Raw genomic sequence first — 23,135 nt, 5'->3', positions numbered from 1 at the left:
GCCCCCCACCTCAGCAGCTTGACCTGAGGGGAAACCAGGAGGCCTGGGAACTGAAGAAAATGAGTGCCTGGAGAAGAATGGCCGGGATATGAATCCTGGGGAGCATGTGGACATAGCCAGCCTATCACCGGTCTGACCCTCACCCTGAGGACACCCACCAGGATCATGTGGACAACATGCTAACCCGAGCCTCCTGACTAGGTTCATCTGGCACCAGTAGGGTGCCCAGGGGCCTTTTCTATGGTCTAGAAAAGCAAGCTCCTTTCTTTTAGGGGCTTTAGTTTCCTCCTCCGTAAAATGAGGAATTGAACTAGGGGTCTCCAAGGTCCCTCCTGGCTCTGACCTAGGATGTGTAGGACAGGGTAAGGGGGGTAAGGGTACAAAGGTTTGAGTGAGAACAGGGACAGGGCAGGAATGAACTGGGACTGAAGGTAGCAGGAGCCCCACAGTGAGGAGGGTGAGGTCTCCTCCATTAGCATGATCAAATGATCCGGTGAGTTAGTCCACAAGCACCGGGTGGAGCCTGGCACATAGGAAGCTCTCAGTCATCACTAGCAACCATTGTTACCATGGTGTCAGCACCCCGATATATAAGCAGTCTGCTCGTTTCATCCCTGGTACCCGCACATGTTTAAATTACTCTATTATCTCTCACGGTTCGTGAGATCGAGCCCCGAGTCGGGCTCTGTGCTGACAGTGTGGAACCTGCTTGGGATTCTTTCTCTCTCTCTTTTCCCCTCCTCTCCCCCACCCCCACTCACACACAAGCTTTCTCTCTCTCTCTCTCAAAGTAAATAAATAAACTTTAAAAAATAAAATAAATCATTGAATCCTGAATTGCTGAGTCACTGAATCCACATACTGTGGACCATCAACAGTGACTCTCTTCCTAGCACAGAAGCATTGCTGAGTCAGCACAAAGTACCCTCCGGGGCCACGCCTCTAGCCAGGCTGCTCTCGCTGCTCCTAGATCTTTCCAAAAGCCAAATCCCACTTGGACGTCCAATCTATAGATGTGTTGTGTGAACATGATTTCATCGGACCCTCAACAATTCTGTGAATAATTATCATTGTATTTTAAAAAGGAAACTGAGGTTCTCAGAGGTCGTACAGCCTGGATTCACACCCCTGTGTATTTGACCCTCTGGCCCATGCCACTCATCTTCTGGGTGCCCTTCCAGCTTCTAGACTGAGCTAACCTTTTCTTCCTCGGTGCCATCCAGACCTTTCTTTTACCTTTCCTTATAGCACATACTACCTTATATTGTCATTTATTTTTTTTTAATATCTTATTTTGGGGTGCCTGGGTGGCTCAGTCAGTTGAGCATCTGACTTCGGCTCAGGTCATGATCTCACGGTTCATGAGTTCAAGCCCCACATCGGGTTTTGCGCTGATAGCACAGAGCCTGCTTCAGATTCTCTGTCTCTGTCTCTCTCTCTGCCCTTCCCAACTAGTGCACACCTGCTCTCTCTCTCTTTCTCTCAAAATTAAATAAACATTTAAAAAATCTTTTTTAAGATTTTATTGTTTTTTTTAAAGATTTTATTGTTTTTAATGTTTATCTATTTTTGAAGGAAAGAAAGACAGAGTGTGAGCGGGGGAGGGGCAGAGATAGAGGGAGACACAGAATCAGAAACAGGCTCCAGGCTCCGAGCTGTCAGCACGGAGCCCAATGCGGGGCTTGAACTCACAAACTGCGAGATCATGACCTGAGCTGAAGTCGGTCGCCTAACCGCCTGAGCCACCCAGGCACCCTGAGATTTTATTTTTAAGTAATCGCTACACTCAACGTGGGGCTCAAACTCACAGCCCTGAGATCAAGAGCTGCATGCTCTACTGACTGAGCCAGCCAGCCACCCCTCGTATTGTCATTTCTCTGGGCACCTCATCCCCTGGACTGGGGAGTCCCACATGGGCACACGAGAACCATGTCTAATCTTCCTCATGTCCCCACCACCCAGCACAGTGCCAGGCTCACCTCAGGTGCCAGATGGGGTCTTTGAATGGGTCTGTCCATAGAAAACTCTGGCTACTTGTCAGGGAGCACGACTTCCACATGGGCAGACCTCATCAAGGAAAATGCATTCTACGGTTCACGGCTCCATGTTCCTTTGGGTAACTAGCTCACTCTACAGTTGGGAGTGGCCTGCATTCCCCACTCTCCCAGTGATCCCGCTGGAATCACGCGCTGCCTCACCTTCCCCCAACCCCAGCTACTCTAGAGTGAAGGTTTCTGTCCTGGGTCCTGAACCCACTGGACATCGGATGAAAACTCAGGCCCCTCTTTCCAGAAAAACCTCCAAGCCCAGCCACGTGAAAATTTCTCACACACTTGAAATCTTGCGCCTCAGTGGGTTTGGCATCTCCTTAAGTCCACCAAGAGAGCCCCTAAAGGCATTTATTTAGACCTGAAGTTAGAGGACGGCCCAAGTTTGGGAAGCAACTAGTGTCAACAGCAGAGAGCAGGGCACTGGGGTTTCTGGGTACAAACCAGGATCACAGTGAACCTGGAAGGGGAGCCCAAACCAGTCCTCCCAGACCTGCTCCACCCCAATGCCTTCTCCACCTCTTCTCTGGCCCGCCTTCTCTGGCTGAGGCAGCCCATGGCGCGCTGAGACGAGCTTTCTCTAACGTGAGTTGTTTTGCAACTCCTTCATTAGGAAGCCTTTTAAAATGCATTTTCATTTCTGTGTTCCGTACAGTGTGTCTTGATGACGGAATTTTCAGACAAATCACTTTAAGCAGGTGGGTTGTTTTTATTCTTTCCCCCTAGGCTTCCCGGGCCTCAGCTCAATGCAAACCATGCAGGCACATCAAAAACCATAAAACAGATTTGGGGCCACCAAGGGCCTGGAGCTGCTCGATCATCTCAGTTTTGCCTAACTGGCTGGGGCCCCTGTCTAGCACCTGTGCAGCTGGCCCAGAGGACAGTCTGTGAGGTGTCAGTGTCCCTTCCCCAGCCCCCAGCCTCCCAGATCCATGCTGACCTTGATCACAGTGACAAACATTGTCCTTCACAGGGGTTATTTCCTCAGTTTACAGAAGATGAAAAAGAGGCCCAGGGAGATGAAGGTGTCCTGCGAGGTCACCTGGCGAATCTGTGGCCTGGTCTTCTGAGATGGCCTCGGAAATCACTGCCAGCTTGATTTTCTGCTCTTTGAAAATTCTAAGAAAGGTTGCATGCGGGACCTAGCTTTGGTCTGGAGTTTTCCAGACACTGCAGTTCGATCAGCTCAAAAAGGCCCAGACAGTGCCAGGGACAATCGTGGGAACAGGGCTGACAGCTGGGCTCCAGACCAAGTGTCCCAGGCCAGACTGCTGACTCCTCGTGGTGACACTCGACTCCAGCCCTTCAAGAGGAGTGATGTGTTTGACAGAGGGGCCCGGGACACAGCTGAGCCCTCTGTTCCACAGCAAGCCTGAGGTCTCTGCAGTTTCTACAGGAACATTTCCTTTTAAAAGCAAGACAGACAGCAGCATGGATTTCTCCTCTGAGCACAGCAGCCTGACGTCCACAGATGACTTCTTGTATCCTCAGGTCACACATGGCCCAGCTCTCCCATCTGGCTTTCTGTGCTCGCTCTCCTCCTCCCCCCCTTTGCACTGATGCTGCCTGCATGGACCTAGGAGCTCCTTGGGTCAGGACCAATGTCCCCTGGGCTGGTGCCTAGCTCAACCCTACAACAGAGGTGGGTGATGAAGGCTCCAGCCCAGAGCCTGGCACATGGGGAGCATTCAGCCATCTTTACTGAGTTAAAGAGTTGGAAAAAATCATGAAGGTGATCTACAATCTGGAAGAGCTAGTGTGTTGGGGAAGATGCTTCGGAATCTACTGGTTCCAGGCTTCTCCTGGCTGGGGGAGTTTATTGGGAAACTAATAAGCTTATGCTTGAGGCCCTCCACTTGCAAGGGCCCCTTCCAAGCCCTGTACATAATTCTGAATTACAGAAGATACCTATTTTTCTTATAGAAGGTACCCAAAGGAGTATAAGCTTCAGGCTTCACAAAACCTGGATCCACCTCTGGTCCTGGCCGTTCTGCTTTGCAAACTCTGAGTATTTGAGAATAGAACCTCAGAATCAGGTGGGATCTCAAAAGATTAACCGGTTCATCTCTTGAGCGGGGAGATCCATCAGTTCTCAGGAACACTTTTCCTAAGGATCTATAAGGGTAAATGTCACTTCTCAATTGCCAATTCTAATGTTCGACTCCCTTACAGTCAAGAAATTTCTCTTTATATCTGACGGCTGTCTCCTACTTTAATTGAGCATTATTTCCTCGTGATCAGGCATTATGGACACGGAGACCATACCTCCCCTCCTCCTCAGAAAGCCTGGTAAACAGATGACAGAGACAATGCAACACCCTTACTTCCAGAGCACACAGGAAGACCACACTTCCCACATCCTCTCTTGCAGATAATTTGGGACCAAGGGACAGAGTTCTGGCCAATGGATGTGGGTAGAAGATATAAACCACTTCCGGTCTTGGAGCTTAAAAGCATCTTGCATGATCTTCCAATTCTCTCTCCCCTTCTGCAGAACCTTGGGAAGCCATGTGTTCCAGATAGTATAGCTAAGAGATAGATGTAGCCTGGGCCCCTCGCTCACCTCTTGGAGGAAACTACCAAACAGTGAGAAGATGGTGAAGTGAGAGAGGCATGAACTTTTACTGTGTTAAGACGCTGACATTTCCATGTTTATCCATTACGGTAGCATTGCCTAGTCTATCCTGATTAATACAGTCTTAGTCTCTCCCCCACTCTTCCTCTCTCTCAAGTCTTAAGATGCCTCTTCTATGGCAACGTGGAAGTTCAAACCAACACAAAATTGTACAGTGCGGCATGATGAATCAGGACGACAATCGCTCAAAAGAAAATGAATTCCAATGAATAACTAAACCATCTCCGAGCCTCTTTGCCCATTTAAACAGCACCAACACCTTCAAATCCTCCCTGGATCCAATGTCCATCCCTTTGATCATCCCTTCTCAAGATTTCCTTCCATTTTCCACCTTTTTGTTCTTTTAAAGAACCAGTGACCCAGATTAGAAAGATTGCTCTGGTAGGAAGAGAATCCATAACATGTTGAGTATAGAATACAGGAGACCTCCTCTTGTTTCTCCTTATGTCTACAGTTACAAAAACACAGCTAAAAAAAACAAAGCTTGAAAGGCCTTTAGTCCCACATCTCAGGTAAAGCCTGGCAAATTGAGCACATGGATGTAGCATTGTTCTTCCTGAAATACCACTAGAATGTGAGTTAAGGAATTTTAAAAAATGTATGAGCCCACAAGAATGAAAAGAATGAGAGAAAAAAACCCAGCAGAAGACAAAAGATGTCAACAGATTTTTGGAAGATGGAAAGCAAGTGGAAGAATCATCAGAGCTGAGAAATCTGAATACCATGTGCCTACACAGGGGGATGCTAATGAAAACAGAGCCAATTCAAGCCGCAGATTCTTGGCAAGACACAGGTATTGCGGGCACCGGGGACTGCAAAAGACAAGGATGAGTTGTAGAACTGGAAACTTGGCAGGTTCTGGCCAACTGGAAACTGAGAGATCAGTAGGAAGACGCCCCAAGTTCCCACCCCCATTCAGTACAGCCAAGTGACCACCTCTCCCCTCCTCCAGGAGTGGATTTATTCTATGGCGAAACTGAGGGTCTAAGCCCAGATCAGCAAGAACAGTATAAGTGGGAGGCGCCAGAGGGAAAACAGGAGGATTACATGAAAGTCTATCTGGAAAGGGCTGTACCCCCAGTCCCCTGCGCCGTGCATCTCCAAGGATACGGGCAAACAGATCAGCACTAGCCCACCACACTCACCCACCCCAACCCCAGAGAGGTTGGTAGACTCTTTTCTGGAGAAATTGAATGACTCCTAGAAAAGACTCCCTGATACTGACATTTGGGGAACCTCAAAGAAATGGCCCTCATATAACTCCCATAGTGAAGCTTGCCAATTGACAAATGATGTTCACTCACACAGTGTCCAGATGGCTTTTCAATACTTTACTCTTAAATATCGGTGGACCGCAAAGAATAACCAAGAACTTGAGGAACGTCTCCAACATGAGGAAAGGCAGAAACTGAAACCAGCTGACCAACAACCAAAGGGAGGAACTTGAAAACATCAAAGAAACAGGCATTAATGTCTTGGGAGAGATAGGAGAAGATATGTCACCCATGAAACTAGAATAAAAGACTATGTGAGAAGGAGTTATCCGAACTGGATTATGGTAATGGTTGCACATCTGTAAATTTACTAAAAATCATTGAATCATGCACTTAAACATAGATGACTTTCCTGGGATATAAATTGTGCCCCCAAAAAACTGTTTTGAAAAGGGAATAATCAGGGGCGCCTCGGTCGGTTAATTGTCCTACTTCAGCTTAGGTCATGCTCTCACGGTTCTTGGGTTCGAGCCCCATGTCAGATTCTGCATTGGTGGTGTGGAGCCTGCTTGGGATTCTCTCTCTCCTTCTCTCTCTCTCTCTCTCTCTGCCCCTCCCCAACTTGTTCTCTCTCTCTCAAAAGTAAATAATTTTTTTATTTATTTATTTTTTTTTCTTTTTTTTTTTTTTTAACGTTTATTTATTTTTTTGGGACAGAGAGAGACAGAGCATGAACGGGGGAGGGGCAGAGAGAGGGAGACACAGAATCGGAAACAGGCTCCAGGCTCTGAGCCATCAGCCCAGAGCCCGACGAGGGGCTCGAACTCACGGACCGTGAGATCGTGACCTGGCTGAAGTCGGACACTTAACCGACTGCGCCACCCAGGCGCCCCAGTAAATAATTTTTTTAAAGGCAATAATCAGGGGGAGAAAGGGAGCAAACCCTTGGATATTGAAAATCTGATAGCAGAGGGGCACTGACTGACTCATTTGGTAGAGCATGCGACACTCGATCTCAGGGTTGTGAGTTCAAGCCCCAGGTTGCATGTAGAAAGGATGGGGGGGTTGGGCTAAATGGGTGATTGGCATTAAGGAGGTCACTTGTCGGGATGAGTACTGGATGTTAAAACTAAGTGATGAATCACTGGGTTCTATTCCTTGAAACCAATACTATAGTGTATGTTAACTGACTTGAATTTAAGTAAATAAATTTAAAACCAAAAAAAGAAAGAAAGAAAGAAAGAAAGAAAGAAAGAAAGAAAGAAAGAAAGAAAGAAAGAAAGAAAGAAAGAAAACGGAAGGAAGGAAGGAAGGAAGGAAGGAAGGAAGGAAGGAAGGAAGGAAGAAAACATGATAGTCAAACAAAGTTGCCAATAAAAACAAAATAGGCAACAAATAAAGTTTGAAAGGATCAAGGAAAACTTTCAGAAAGTAGGAAAGAAATAAAGATATGGAAAAGAGGAGAGAGAAAAAAAGATAGGGAAAGTAAAAGATCCACCTAGGAGGCCCAACAGAAGAAATACAGGACAGAGAACATGGAAGGGAGTCCATTGTCAAAGGAACATAAGAAAGACTTACATTTCCAGATTTAAAAAGCCCATTGAGAGGCTCCTGGGTGGCTCAAGCTGGTTAAGCAGGTGACTCTTGGTTTGGGCTCAGGTCATGATCTTGTGGTTCATGGGATTGAGCCCCGAATCGGGCTCCGTGCTGACACTGAGGAGACTGCCTGGGTTTTTCTCTCTCTTACCCTCCCCTGCTCGCTTTCTCTCTCTCTCTCTCTCTCATGTTTAAAAAATCTCACTGAAAATAAAGAAAGAAATAATAAATAAAAATAAAAGCCCACTGAGCACCCAATACAATGAACGAATAAAGTCCATGCTAATTTCACGGTGGTGCGTTTGAAGTAAAAGACGATCTTAAAAGTTTTCAGAAGGGGGAAAAAAAAGAACAGATTACAAAACAAAACAAAGCAAAACAGATCAACATGAAGAATGACATCAGGCATCTCACTGGGAATTTTTCATTCTAGAAGTCAGAAAATAGAGAAATGTGTTTGAAATTGCATCCCTTAAACTCGTAAAAATAACAAAACACAAAGAAGACACAATTAAAGAGCAAGTGTCAGAGGGCCTCCTGTGTGTGTTTCCACCATTTCTTTCTCAAATTCCTTTCTCTATCTCGGCCCCCTGCTCTCATGCTATTATTTGTGCATCTTCCCACCTTCTTTGGTCTTCCCCTTCCTCTTCTCTCTGCCCTGCTCTCTCTCTCCCTTAACTGGCCATCCCATGGGATGGCAGGAACTTTTTTCCCAATTACTTTTTCATTTAAGTCATTTTATGTTCTCTCTCCTCTGTTTTAAAAGCAACCACGAGGAACACTTTATGTGTCTGCATTACAAAATTGAGACAGAAACTGCTTTTTTGTTTTTCCCCTCTGTGATCTGGGAGGCATCTCCCTGGATTTCTGCCCCAGGGAGCCCTGCCTCATTTCTGCCTCCGGTGGGTGCCATTCACGGTTTGTGGGTCGCCTCAGATGGGAAGAAGAGGCTTAACTAGTTCTGAGCTCAAACTCCTCATGTACATTTAAAGACAATTCCTGGGTGGCTCAGTCGGTTGAGTGTCTGACTTTGGCTCAGGTCATGGTCTCTCAGTTCATGAGTTCGAGCCCCACATCGGGCTCTCTGCTGTCAGCGCAGAGCCTGCTTTGGATCCTCTGTCTCCCTCTCTCTGCCCTGTCCCCACTCACGCGCTCTCTCAAAAATAAACATTTAAATGCAATTCCAAACTGGTATCCCCTAGTTCTTTAGGAAAAGAGAGCTTAGATCTGGCCTTCAATAGGAAAAGAACTCCTCATGCTAGATCCTTCTAGCCAGCTGGCTTTCTAAACCTCTCACTAAAGCAGGATGTCCCTCTAGGCCAGACATCAAGTGGGGATTGGATCCTGCTCAGCATCGAGATGTGCGTAGAGACGGATGGTGACAGCAGTGGCAATCCACTCCTCAGCACACATTCGTTAGGTGCCACCTACGTGCTCAGCCCTAGGATGCAGAGAAAGCTGAGCCCTGGCCTTTCGTCTCAAGAACTCACTGTCTGTGGCAGGGGGGAACAAACACCTAAACAAATAACTGTCATTCGCTGTGACGACTGCGTTAGGAAAAGTATGTACAAGGCATCCAAGCGGCATGGAGGAGGATGGGCTTCCTTCTGTCCTGGAGTACTGAAGAAGGCTTCCCAGGTGTGCCCCAGGAACTGAGTCTGGAAGGATGCTCGACACATTGTCAGATGGAGGAGGCCTGAGGTAGGGGAGGGCAGGTCGGGTAGAGGGAATGGCCCATGCAAAGGCACTGAGATGTGTAAGAACATTTCTGTGTGACTTTGGGAGATGTGACATGACTTGGGGGGAGGAGGGTATCCCAACTCTCCCCCTCGGAACCCCCCAAGTCCCCATGACATCTGTCACCCTGTCTGGGGACAGACAGCAGTGTCTGGTCCTGCACGATGCCATGGTGCCCTGTGAGTGATGGCTCTGTCATTAGCAGGGCAGAAGCACACTGTCCCCAGATGAGGAGCTCCTGGGTTTGACAGCCGTGCCGTCCCCCAGCAGCCCCATTCACTCCCAGCCAGACTCTTAGCAGTGCTGCCCTCGTCTCAGGAAGGAAGTTTCCCTCCCCCAGAATCACCTCTCCCTGGAGGATGAGGGCGAAGGCAGCCCTGCCTTCTGTGGGAGCTGGGCTGGATCAGTCTTTGGGGCCTGGGAGACCAGCCCCATTGCAGTGATGGCGAAGACATCAGCTGTGTGGGCAGATCACAGCCCTGACAAGGGGTGGACCTTGCTTGGAGAGTCCTGTGCTCACAGTGTCCCATTGCTATGTGCCCCTCAGCTCCCCTCCCCGTAGCTTGGCATGTTTGTTGAATGGATGAGAAAGGGAAGAGAAAAGGGAGGGAGGGAGAGAGAGGTAGAGACAGAGACTGATGGGGTTTAAAAGAAGAGAAAGGGATGAGGTGTTGGGTGCCTCGGGCACACCAGGCTCCACTGCGTCCGTACATGCGTTAACTCAATGAACACTCGCGACAACTCATTTTGCAGTTGAGAAAACTGAGGCACAGTGGGGCTATGCAACTTGCCAAGGTCACACAGCCCGTGTGTGGGGGAGCAGGAGGTGAATCCAGGCCGTCTGGCCTCAGAGCCCGAACTTCTGACCGTGCAGTGTAATAAATACCACAGTGGTGGTAGGAAGGCACCTCCGTGGGACACAGAGGAGGTTGTGCCCCTGGAGGAAGAAATCGCTGACCAGGAGGAAGGGCAAATCCTCTCAGGATTTGCCGTTTGCTCAGCGAAGGTTCTGGCCCTTGGGCCTCTGTGCCTGCTTCCTTGAGGCTAGATCCTGACCTCACCTGCTGCTGCAGCGTGCTGGCCTGAATGCTGCTGATAGGGGTTGGGGGGGTCTCCAGGAGGCCCTGGCCTCAGCTGCCAGTTGTGGTCAACGGAGTACGGCTCTCCAGGCCCCTGCCACCATCTATTTTTGTTACAGAAACAACTGGCCAGATGGTTGGCTCGTTCTGCCTGGCACCTGGCTCTGCCAGCACGGCTGCCCCAGGGGTCAGCAGAGTGAGGGTGGGTCCCCTCGGTAGCCCTTCCAGGGCCAAGAAACCTTCCTCTCCACTGCCACTTTCCTCCCTCACAAGCTGCCCCCGTCTTCTCCCTGGTCCGATCCCGCCACCTCCTCACTTCTGCTCCTCACTGAATACTGATCACCATCCTTTGAACCTTGCTGTGTACCACGCACTCTGCGAAGCCCACGGATGACTCATGTCACTTAGTCTTTGCTACTGCATCCTAGAGGGCAGGTCTAATTCTCTTCTCTTCGCGGGCAGGGAAGGGGGCTCTGGGCATCCCCCAGAAGGAGCCCCCGGACACAGAAATGCTGGGTGGTGGGCCAGGATTCCCACCTGACGGGAGCCGAGCCCACCTGTTAGCCTGGCCTTTTGTCTTCTGAGCACCACTTGGGGGTCCCGGTGCCTTCTCTCTTTTACTGGCCTAGATCCTTTGTCAGATTGCCTCAGATGGGAAACAAAGTCAGGATAAGGATGTTTCCCAGAGTAGAGCTGGTGGCCACCATCACAGATAGATGGAGCCCCGGGGGGTTATCTAAGCGTTAAGATGCCCCCATGGGATCGAAAGGGCTGCAGACGCACCACCTGAGAAGGGGTCAAAGAGCATGAGCAGGTAGGCAAGACCCAGCACTCCATCCACTGGAGGGCAGAAAAGGAGAAAGAGAGGACCACTGGTTTAGCAGGCAACTGGCCCTGTGAGAAGCCCAATGTGCCCATGGGGGACCTGTCGGTGGGACACACACCCAGGACACACAGGAAGCAGAAATCCAGACTAGACCCACCCATTGTCCAGCCCTCTCAGGTGTAGTCCCACCTGCCGGAGTTCTCTCTGGGAGCATTCCCTGGGCCACAGCGCCATCTGCAGGGGAGCCCTGCGTCAGCGCGGAGGCTGCTAGGGCTGGCTCAGCAATGACTGTGGGTGGCAAAACCAGCGCCCATACGGTTCTTTAAAGCCTCGTGTAGCCATCCAGGCACCTCCCCTTGCCAGCAACCTTCTGAATGATTCTGGTGGGTATCATCATACCATTTGATAGATGGAGAAGATGAGCCTTGGAAAGCTAGAATCACCTAACCAGACAGCAGTGGAGACAGGCAGGACACCAGCTCAGGCCCTTTGACAAAAATCTGTGTTCTACCTCCGTCTCTCTGGTCTCAGAAGAAAGAGAAGTGTGGCGGGTGGAAGAGAAAGTGAAATCTGCTGCTTGGAGGGATCAGAGAGGCTGGATCTGTGGCTTGATTCTGTCACACCAGCCATCTGCCAGCCACACCCTTAACCCACCCTAGCCAGGGAAAGCAAACACCCCCAGACAGCGCATCCTTCCCAGCCTGTCAGCCAATTAATCCACTGAGAATTGAGCTGCTTTATTAAAGGGGACTGCCGAGGGGATAAAATGCATCTGTTACACGTCTCAATGACTGCCAAGATAATGGAGAACATTATATTTTCTCCTCTCAGTGCCCATCTCGGCAGCAAGCCTGGTCAGCCAGGGTTTAGAGGCAGAGACTGTCTACCCTCATGAGAAGATACTCAAATTGCCCAGATGTGCTAATTTTTCCGAAATTTGAAACCTACAATTTCCTGAGCCATGTCCTGTTAATTGCCCACCCAAATTCTTCTTTAAAAAAGAAAAAAAAAAAAAAAAAAAAGATCTCGGGCGCCTGGGTGGCTCTGTTGGTTGAGCGACTGACTCTTGATTTTGGCTCAGGTCATGATCTCACTGTTCATGAGATTCTCTCTCTTTCTCTGTCCCAGACCCACGGACACTCTCAATAAATAAATAAATAAACAAACAAACAAACAAACAAACAAACAAACTCAAAAGAAAAAAAAAAAGACCTAATTGGCTTTAATAGATGATTCATGGATCACACGGCACCCCATCTAGCAAGTAGAGATGCTCCCGGCCTTCTAAATTCTTGAGCTTACATTTAAGTGTCATTGATGCAAAAAGCAGCAACCCAATCAGGTTAATATTGATGGTTAATGTTTCCTTAGCTATGTGTGGAGTATTCACTCAGGAGTGGTCCCAATGTATTTATTTATTCCTGGGACAGCCTCCTTCTACTGCCCAACTTGAATCTCCCACGAGTTTATTCCAAGAGTAGCAGATAAGCGCAATAATATCCCTAGCTACTTGCAATGTTATCCTAACGGAAGCCTAATTAGAAGGGAGATCTCTCTAGCTGGTGGAGGCTTCCTCTCCCTATATGCAGAGCACAGTAGACTCGGCTGTTCTAGATAACTTGTTTTTTGCTTATCTGTAACACAGCTCTTTTTTAATTTACCACTCTTGCATATTTATGGTCCCTAATTGGTAACTGAGTATTTATCAACTGCGTACTGCATGCTTATGCCTAAGATGCCTGCTTTGGGTTGGGGAGCCTTAAAAGAGAAATATATGCTCCTTTGGGGTGCTAGTCTCTTCTGGGGTCTTCAGTCAGATGAACAAGTGATATGTATTGAACCATCTTTGTGTGCAAAATGCTTGCATGGAAATCCACGCATCTGAAAATGGACACATTGTGAGAATTATCAGGGTCAGTTAAAGGGGACAGAAATACAAATGACGGCGTTCCGGGATTCTTCCGTACACTACCCAGCCAGAAGAACAGAAGGAGAGCACTTTGATTTCATTCAGTAACTCACCAAATATATGTGGAACACCTTACCCAGTGCTAGGCCCTAGGAGGGAATTTTGCAAAAAATTCACAGTCCTTTATCTCAAAGCTGATGGCACAGTGGGAAGACTCTAACTTGTTTTCTTTTTCAATGCAAGTCACAGAACGGAAGAGAGGCAAAATCCAGGAAGGGTGAGGAAATCTGGCTCTGGGGGGGAAGAGATAGAAAGGCTCATTCTGCTAAAAGTAGAGCATCCTGGAAGGTCTTACCTGCTTTTGGAAGGTCTTCGTCCTCAGTAGGCTGAGGAAGTAGGGGAGAGAGCCACTCCTCTGGACTCATTTCTGACCCTCAGGGTTGAAAAAAGAAATGATGGTGTATTGGGGTTCTCCAAAGAAACAGAACCAATAGGATACGTGGTGATACACAGGGGAGACTTATTACGCGAACTGGCTTATATGGAGGCTGAGATATGCCATGATACGCTGTTGCAAGATAGAGAACGGGAAAGCTGGTGGCATAATTCAGTCTGAGGCCAAAGGAGGTTAGGCCTATGTAAATCCCAGAGTCCAAGGACCAAGAACCATGAACTCCGATTCCGATGTCCAAGGGCAGGAGAGATGGATGTTGAAGCTCAAGAAGGAAAAGAAAGAATTTGCCCTTCCCTCACCTTTTTGTTCTATTCTGGCCCTCAATGGATTGGGTGACGCCAGCCCCCATTGGTGAGGATGGGCCTTTTTTACCCAGTTTCCAGAGTCAAATGCTAACCTCTTCTGGAAACACCCAGAAACATACCCAGAAATACTGTTTGTCAGCTATCTGGGCATCCCTTAGCCCAGTTAAATCAACACATACAAAGAACCCTCACAGATGGGTTCGCACTGTTGCAGCCTCCATCTGGAATGATTTCCTTCTCTCCACTTCCTGCCACACCCACATAGCCTAGACTTCAACCTTTGGACTCCTTCCCACTGCATTCCTAGGGCCAGACCACTTTTCTGCCTCCTGCATCCCTCCTCAGTTAAATTTGAGTTTCTCCCTTTGTATGTAGCCATCAGTTAGGCGGAGTCATGCAGCCCCAGGGAACCTCCCCCCACCCCCAACCCCCCACCCCTGCAGGTCTGGGAAGGCAGGACTTCCTCAGAGGCAGGACCCACCCAATCAGGAGGAAGGGACGAGCAGCAGCTTTTAAGGAAATGTAAGTGGTGGCAACACTGGGAGCTCAGGGCTAAACTCAGATCATAAGAGGACAATGAATGAGAAACACCAAAGGATAAGCGATAAGAATGGACAGTTGCGGGAATGTCTACAAATGAAACGAATACGTGTAAGACAGCATAGTGACTAGAACACGGTAAGTATACAAGAAATATTAGGTGGTATTATTATCATCATCATCATCGAATACCAGAATGATGAGGGCTTGTGATAAGATGTAACAAAGGCAGCCTTTAAAAGCTCATTTTTTTTTTTCTCCTGAGCAAGAGTAACAGGGAGATGTTCAAGGGAGATGACGCGATATTAATAAAAGACTGGGAAAGAGCTAAAGCCTCCTTTCTCTCTATTTTCTTACATTTCCTTTGTTAAAGGGAATAATCCTCAAGCTGGAAAGGTTAACAAACGTGATTATGGAGTAGCTGAGATCCAAGACAGGTGACGCAGTGCTCAAGGAGAGCCCTGTTGCTTTACATGGGCTCAGCTTTCCTGATTCCAACTAAATATATCCGAGAACTTTCTGGTGTGACTACAGAACCCTCACTGATAAATATTGAGAAACCAGGAAGGTGCAAGGGGTGGGTGGAAATTGGAAATAGGAAAATGTTGCCCACATTTGAAAAAGAAAGTGGATTCCGGAAATGAGATTGGCATGTCTGACGTTGACCTGTAGTCAGCTCTGTTTTGAGCCCTCAGAGAAGATGGCAGGTGTTACTTGTGGCCAACGTACTCAGTAAGGGTAAATGGTCAAATTGACCTCATTGCACTGTTGATCGATTGGTACATGAAGACGCTGCTATGCACATTGTATACTTATTCTTGGCGGAGCAACTGACAGAATCTTTGAGGATTCATGGTGTGCAAGATGAAGAAATAAGGTTTAACAGATTTAAATATAAGGCACAGAAAGGTTGGTATTTTAACCACTGTCACACAGCTGACCTTTAGTGGAGCAAGGATTTGAACTCAGAGAACTTAACTCCAGGATTCAAACTATTAGCCATATCACCGGGCTGGCATCTGATCATTGGGCTTACCCCTGGCCCTTACATTTTAAGAAAGATGCTGACAGATCAAAGCAAGTATGGCAGAGAGCTACCAGATTGGGAGAGGCTAGAAATCTTACATATGAAAAATCCGGGGGTTTCCGTATGGGATAAAAAATGAACTTGGGGGGTAGAGTGCATGAGTCAGTTGAGCGTCCAACTCTTAATTTCAGTTCAGGTCATGGTCCCAGGGTTGTGGGGTCAAGCCCCGTGTCAGACTCTATGCTGAGCTTGGAGCCTGCTTAAGATCCTTTCTCTCTCTCTGCCCCTCACTACCGCCCCCCCCCCCACATAACTCTCTAAAATCCCAAAAAACAAAACAAAAATAAAAATAACTTGGGGGAAATGCAACGTCTGCCCTCAAACACTCAAAGAAATGTCACATGCCAAAGCAAAGAGATTTATTCTGCACAGAAGGATAAGGGCAAGAGACGGATTTCAATTTTCTGAAGATTAGAGAGTTATCCCAAACTGGAATCAGCTGCTTTAAGGTACTGAGCTCCCTGGCACCAAAAGCATGCAAGCAGAGGCTGGACAGCTTGTCAGCCAGGCTTCCTACTGAGATGATACTCTCCCTCTTCTCAAGGTGCCTACAGCACTGCCAAGATGTACTAACTCAGCACCCTTGTTGCCATTGGTTTCATGACTGTAAATTTCACACAGCTTTCTTGAGGTAATTTACCTACTATCCAATTCACCCATTGTGAGAAAGCAATTTGAAGGTTCTTAATAAATGTATACAGTGGTGCAGCCATCAGCACAATCCAGTTTTAGAACAGATTGTAGTTTTTTGATTCCCAAAGAACATAAGCATCCAAGGTAGGTCGAGGTGTCCCTTGGCTGCAGCCTCCACTGGCCTAATAACGCAGCCCACGTCCCCATGCCCTGGCTCTTCCCCTCCATCCACCACTCATTCTTTCCTGTCAGCTGCCCCTGCTGTTGTGAGCCTGGGCCCTGGACCCTCCCCAGCTGTCTCCACTGTCACTTTTGCTTCCTTCTCTCGCCACGTGCCAGTGTCTGGTCTTTGGCACAGAGTCTGAGGTGGCAGTGTGTTCTGGAAGAATCTGAACCCTGGTGCCCCAGATCTACATTTGAATCATGGCCATGTGGCCTCACAGTTACTCTATCCTCTTGAACCCTGGCTTCTCCCTTTGCAAAATAGATGTAATACATGTGCCTTGCTGGGTGTGAAGAGCAGAGCTGATGTATGTCAAGTGCCTACAATGGTATGATGCTCAATAAATGGCAGTGATTACTGCTTTGCGATTATGATTACCGCTTCTAATCCTGCTGCCACCTTTATTATCATTGGCACTCACAAGTGTTCTGCTCTGGGTGTCCATTTGCCTTTCTCTTCCAGGCACATCCCTAACTGCAAGCCGTTTCCTAGGTTACTCCTGACGTCCCGGGAAGAAGACGGATGCTGCCAGCACCTGGAACCCCCGAGGCCCACCTCTGCCAGCGCTGCGTGTAGGTCAGTGGGATGAAGCAGCAGCACCACCTAGTGGCGATGAGCAGCAGCAAGTTATTTACTGGTCAAATTAGTAGCTAGTCTGACTAGACACTTCGGAGCCTTAAAGGTCAGTGGTCCATCCAATGCTTGTGTGTGAGTCTTGTGTGTGCACAGCACCCTCCTTCTCATGGCCATGCGTTAAAATAAAAGAAGACGATTAAAAAAAATAAAAATAAAAAGAGAAGAAAATTTCATAGCATGGTGCTCCTAGAGACCACAAGGTGTGACATGCCAGTTTAAAAAGCATCCCCAGCAGGGGCGTCTGGGTGGCTCAATCGGTTGAGCGTCCGACTTCGGCTCATGATCTCGCAGTTCATGAGTTTGAGCCACACGTCGGGCTCTGTGCTGACAGCTCAGAGCCTGGAGCCTGCTTTGGATCTGCCCCTCTCCTGCCCACGCTGTCTCTCTCTCAAATATAAACAAACATTTTTAAAAAATTAAAAAAAAAAAAGCATCCCCACCAAATCTACAGACAGAAAGATCAGTGTCAGTGGTTAGTGGTTGCCTAGGATTGGGGTGGGGGGGAGGGAGGATGGGGAGCAAATGCTAAAGGGCATAGGGTTTCTTTTCAGGATGACAAAGATGTCCTAAAATTACAATAATGGTCACACAGATCTGAGTATACTGAAAACCACTGACTGTATGCTTTTAAATGGGTGAACTGTAGAGTATGTGAATTATGTCTCAATAAAGCTGCTACCAAAAAAGGTGAGAAGAATATCGAAACTTTCAAAGGGAAAAAAAAAAATTCATCTCCACGGCGTATCATCAGATTTGTGTGTACTATCTGACGACCTCCATCAGACCTGCGGACAAAGGACTCAGGTCACTTCATGGTGTCCTACTTCACTTGAAATCTACCTCAACAGGAGTGTAAACCCTCCGGTGCTGAGCAACTCACATGGAAACATTCCCAGTCCTGTTAAGGCATTATATGCCTTATTATAGGCATTATATGCCTATATTATATTATAGATCTGATTATATGACCCACTATATATAGAATTGACTCACAGAACCCCCATATTACCCCATATTCTTGGTATCCACACAGAGCTGTATCCCAGAGGTCAGGCTTCTAGGTAAGGAAATGCAGGGTCATTGGCTGAGTAGCCCAACCAAATCCAGCCAGGAAGTGGGCAGAGCTTTAATTTCAGCCTCAGACTTGGATTCAAGGTTCAGAGCCCTTACCATTCCATAGGGTGACCACACAACCCATTTTTTGCTCTGTGTCCCGCATAATTATTGGTAGCATTCCATTCCCTCTCAAGATAACACATTCCATGGTTCCTATGGGGCAGTCCTTCCCCTGGGGTTCTGCCTCATCTGTGCCTCAGATCTATGTCTCTGGACGGATGCTGTGGTCAGGCCAACAGCACCTCAGCAATTCCTAAAGCACCCACCAGCCCCAGGCCCCTCACCTGCCCGGAACAGGCAAATCCAAAGAAACAGAAAATAGATTAGTGGTTGCCACAGGCCTGGGGGAAGGGAGGAATGGGGAGTGGATGCTACTGGATCCAGAGTTTCTTTGGGGGGCTTGTCTAAAATCAGTCGTTGTGGTTGCATATACTAAAAACCACAGAATGAACCAAAAAACGGAAGAGAAACAGGTGAGGATAGGACACAGCAACATGCTTGGTAATCAAGGACCCCAGCTGGTCTCGTGAACATTCTCCATGGTTAGAAAAGGACCAAGCATCCAGCAGGAATAGAAGGTAAAGAGAGCAAGAGAGAGATTTATACAGCCCCCACACACGATCCCACTTCCCTTCTCCTACAAATAACGCTCATCGGTTTGTGGCCACCAGCACTGTTGTTCACACTTAGACATGAAGATACTCCCCGGGAAACACCAGAGCAAGGTATACAAAGGTCTGAGACACTGAATCCGCACAACCGTACTGGGTAAGTATCATCATTCCCATTTAACAGTTAAGGAAAAAAGGGGCCCCTGGGTGGCTCAGTCGGTTAAGCGTCCGACTTCGGCTCGGGTCATGATCTCACGGTTCGTGGGTTCAAGTTTGGCGTCAGACTCTGTGCTGACAGCTCCGATTCTGTGTCTCCCTCTCTCTCTGCCCCTACCCCACTTGTACTCTGCCTCTCTCTCTCTCTCAAAAATAAATAAGCATAGAAAGAAAGAAAGAAAGAAAGAAAGAAAGAAAGACAGACAAAGAAAAGAAAGAGAAAGGAAAACAGGTAAGCAAATGGAGGCTCAAGAGATACAGAAGCTAAGAGTAAATGGCCAGAGGCCAGCAGCCAGTAAGGGACATAACTGGGATATCAACATGGCTTTCAGGGACCCAAGTCTTTGTTCAAAGTGACTACACTGAAGTGGCCCTGCTCACCCCCACTCACCAGCTCCAGACCATAGGGAAAGCCCATAGTTTGAAAGTGTCACGGATGCGATCAGTGAGGATACTGCTAGAGGCACAAAGGCCCAGGACAGCACCTCCGGGGTCGTCTTTTGCACAAGTACCCTGGGAATGTTCAATAGGAAGTCTGCTAAGACGGAGGGAAAAGGGATCTTAAAGTAGTTCGACGACACATACAGAAGCACGTGGCTGTCCTCTCCTCCTTCCAAAGCAAGTTCTTTATTGTCCAACCGACCGACAATTGTTAAACGAGGCCTAGCACTGTACTAGGTACAACGTACTAAGCACAAATACAAAAGTAGAGGACACAGTCCCTGCCCATTTGAGGCGCACAACTTAAATCTCTCAGGAACTGTTCCAGGGTTAAAAACCAAATCGGGACTTGGATGCCAGTATTGCAATGAACAGTCTTTAGGGTCAACATCTTACAGAAAAACATCACACCCCACGTTGATCGTGGCAGGAAATCTCTTCCTGGGAGTATCGACTTCATTATTATCAATAAACAAGGATTACTTTAGTTCCAGTTCACCTTACATTCCCCTCCTCTGTAATTTGAATAAGAAGCTTTTTTGAAAAAGGACTTCTCAAGGGTCACGTAGTGGAAGTGCTCAGGTACACATCCGGTCAACAGCTGTCTGGCCAAACGAGCTCTAGACTACCACGTGAAACCAAGCTCACCTCCAGGCCATTTTCATGAACATTCTGAGGACCACATAAAGCACGTTTCCACGTAGGACATTATTGCCATCCGGGAGGGGGAGCGGGCGCCGCAGAGAGCGGTCCGGAGGAGACATTTTCATATCAAAAGTGAGCACCGACTCAGGGGCAGTCACAGGGGTGGCCGGGAATTTCATCTCGACCCCAAAGGAAGCTCTCAACCCTCTCTCACTCGCAGAACTCACAGGTGTGTGGTTCTGGGAACAGAAACAGACCAAAACCGAAAGTTGAAGGGAGATCATGAACTTGGCGACGATTCCATCACAGGAGTGAACCTCCCGCTTTGAGCACAGAACATTAGCACGGGACAGAGAAGTGGGAGCAGCAGCCTCGGGAGCCTGAAACCTGAGAAGGGGAGACAGACGCAGGGACACACGCCTGCCCCTCCGCAGGACCCTGTGGCCAAGAACCTCGGCCTCCCGCTGGGTTACTTACCCCACATGGTCTCCATCGGGCAAATAAGAGGCAAACGGGAAGGAACTAGCATGAGGGAAGGACTGGAAAATTTTCTAGTGTTATGCAGACTTGACACTCTAATGAAAAAGACCTCGAGTTCCTTTAAATGAAGCACATTACACCAGGAAGAAAATAACTTAAGGGGAAAGTTCAGATCTGAACTTCAAACCCGCAGGAAGCAAGTGCCTTTTTCCTCTTGAGGATCTTTTGCTTTAAAGCACTGACAAGTGAGTTGCTAGCTCTGGCAGTGATGGGCAAGAAGGACGGGCCCTTCCTGCTTACAAAAGAACACCAGCGTCTAAGGGGACTCGAGCTGTGCGGAGACGCCAGCCCCGGCTCTGCCAGCTCCACTCAGCCCCCAGCCAGCTCCCCGCCTCCTGCCCGCTGTGGAGACGGCTCTGGCGAGCGCGCACCAGGAAGCCCCCGGGGGCCCTCCACCGGCGGCCAGGCTGAGCGCCGGAGCTACTCAAGTGGAAGGTAGCATTTCACATGTAACACTGGTTTTTCTTCAAACGTAAGACTGGTTTTCTTACAGCATGTATAAGGCACAGTGTGAGAAAGCTGCTCCCGCTCCCAGCCACACACCCACACTCAGCTCCTCGCACGCACGCACGCACACAGAAGAGGCCAGCTGACTTTGCCACAACGCACGGGGAAGGGATCGCTTCCGATCACTTCTGGTTTTTGAGCTGGTTGGAGAGCCAGTCCAGGCCTTCGTAAAGCCCATCTCCACTGGTGGCACAAGTGGCCTGAATGTACCAGTTTCTCTGGCGGAGGGAATGTAAGCCGAGCTTGTCTGTTATCTCCGCTGCGTTCATAGCATTCGGAAGATCCTTGAAAAAGAAAACCCGAAAGTCAGTTTTTAACGATGCATTTATATAACAAAATACTACTTTCTTCTCCCCAAACCTACCCCACCCCACAGTCTGAGCTCAGCTGACCCTTAATCTCTCGCTCTCTCTGACCTCTCAACTCCACACTGGGTACCACCACTGGTTGTACCATCAAAACAGATGCAGAATCTGACCCCTCCTCAGCACCTCCACAGATACCCTCCCGATGCCAGCACCATGACCTCTACCCTGGAGCACTGAAAGAACTTTCCTAATTGGTCCCCTTGCTTCTGCACTTGTTCCCCTCAAGTCTGCTCTCAACCCAGCAGTCAGGGGAAGAGCGAACCATTCTTTCAAAACCCGACAACAGCTCCATCTCTCTCAGGGGGAGAGCCAGCGTCCTTGTGATGGTCTGCAAGGCCTTCGTGACCTGAGCCCCCAGGACCCCTCCCTAATTGTCCTGCTTAATCTTTTCAAATGCCGAAGTCACCATATGTTGCTACATTATAAAACTTACTTATTTGGTACGTGGATTACTTATCATCCGTCTCCTCTCACTAGAACCCAAGCTTGTTTACAAGCTTGTTCTCTGATATATTTCAAGTTCCTACAACTATGCCTGCCACGTAATGTAGATCTAAACATATCGATATGGATCTGGATATAGTGACATGGAATGACATCAAAGATATGCTAAGTAAAAAAGCTGATCTCCAGAATGTAAATATGAATACGACCACATAACTGTTTACACAGGCATAGAACGTTGTAACTCTGGGAAAAGAAGAAATTCAACAATGTTTTACCCTGAAGAGTGAGGCTAGAACATTTCACTTGGTATTCTGAACCGCTGGCATGTTTTTACCACGGGCATGTTCTGTTTTTATAATTAAAAAGAACAAGTGTCATTTTCTTTTTGAAAGTCTATTGTGCTCACTAGTGAAATTCTGGACTGGCATCGAACCCAGCGGTAGGGTAATCACTGAGTGATGAACCAGCCACCATTTAAAATCATGATTACAAAGAGCTGGATGGCAAGAGAAAAAGTGACACACAGGATGCAACCCAGTCAGAAGAGCGTGAGCTCAGTCACATAACGAATGTGTTCATGGAGGAGAAAGTGGATGGAAACACACCACAATCGACTGAGGTTATCTCGGGCTGGTACGTTCCACAACTCTACCTTCTTTTCCAAGCTTAGTTCGGCTTTGAGTCCCGAGGTGGGACGGCTCTACACTTGGCCCTCCTCCCACTCTTCCTTTACTGCTTTCCATTACATTTATGTAGAAGACCCTTCTCCTCCTGGAAGATAGGCCCCCTATGATGCAACCATCTCCTCCCTCACCGCCCCCGCCCGCTCTGTTCCAGCTGTATTGGCTGCCTTGCTATTTTTGGCCCCACATGGCTCCCTTCCTGCTGGCCTTCAGGTCTTCTTCTCAAATGTCATCTTATGATGGAGGAATCCTGGCCCTTCCCCACATCTATCCTCCACACTTCCAGCAGACACATTACATATTATTTACCGACTGACTCTGCTTGTGCTAGAATGCAAACTCCATGAACACAGGGATTTTTGTCAGTCTTGCTGCTCACTGCTACAACACCAATACCTAAAACAATGCCTGGATCTTAGTAGATGCTCAATTAATATTTGTTGCATGAATGAATAGAAGACATAAGCTAAAAAGGAGGTGCATAGGGGGCGCCTGGCTGTCTCGGGGTTGTGAGTTCAAGCCCCATGTTGGGCCTAGAGCTTACTTTAAAAAAAAGAGAGAGAGAGAGAGGTGGGGAGTAAGGTGGGAAGGTTACAGTAGAGACTAGAGAAAGAGGAAGGCAGATATCTAATTTAAGTA

The 23,135-nt window shown here is 48.1% G+C and overlaps 1 protein-coding gene across 4 annotated transcripts in view; it reads right to left on the bottom strand.

Moving 5' to 3' along the window:
- Positions 1 to 23,135, bottom strand: part of LOC112862429 (ADP-ribosylation factor 2) — a 44,573-nt gene that overhangs the window by 5,361 nt on the left and 16,077 nt on the right. For 2 of the 4 annotated variants that reach the window (XM_025925733.2, XM_086687599.1), the window contains one exon: positions 19,473 to 21,282. In XM_025925733.2, the coding sequence (XP_025781518.1) occupies positions 21,121 to 21,282 (162 nt within the window). In that variant the 3' untranslated portion in view covers positions 19,473 to 21,120. Of the gene's footprint in view, positions 1 to 2,737; positions 3,454 to 19,472; positions 21,283 to 23,135 lie in introns of those variants that run through there. The other 2 variants (XM_086687598.1, XM_086687597.1) reach the window with 2 other exon arrangements.

The sequence above is a fragment of the Puma concolor genome, chromosome E1 (assembly GCF_028749965.1).
Source record: "Puma concolor isolate L17-30 chromosome E1, mPumCon1.1.hap2, whole genome shotgun sequence".
Lineage (NCBI taxonomy): Eukaryota > Metazoa > Chordata > Mammalia > Carnivora > Felidae > Puma > Puma concolor.
The sequence above is the reverse complement of the archived record's forward strand: the minus strand, read 5'-3'. Positions and strand labels throughout refer to the sequence as shown.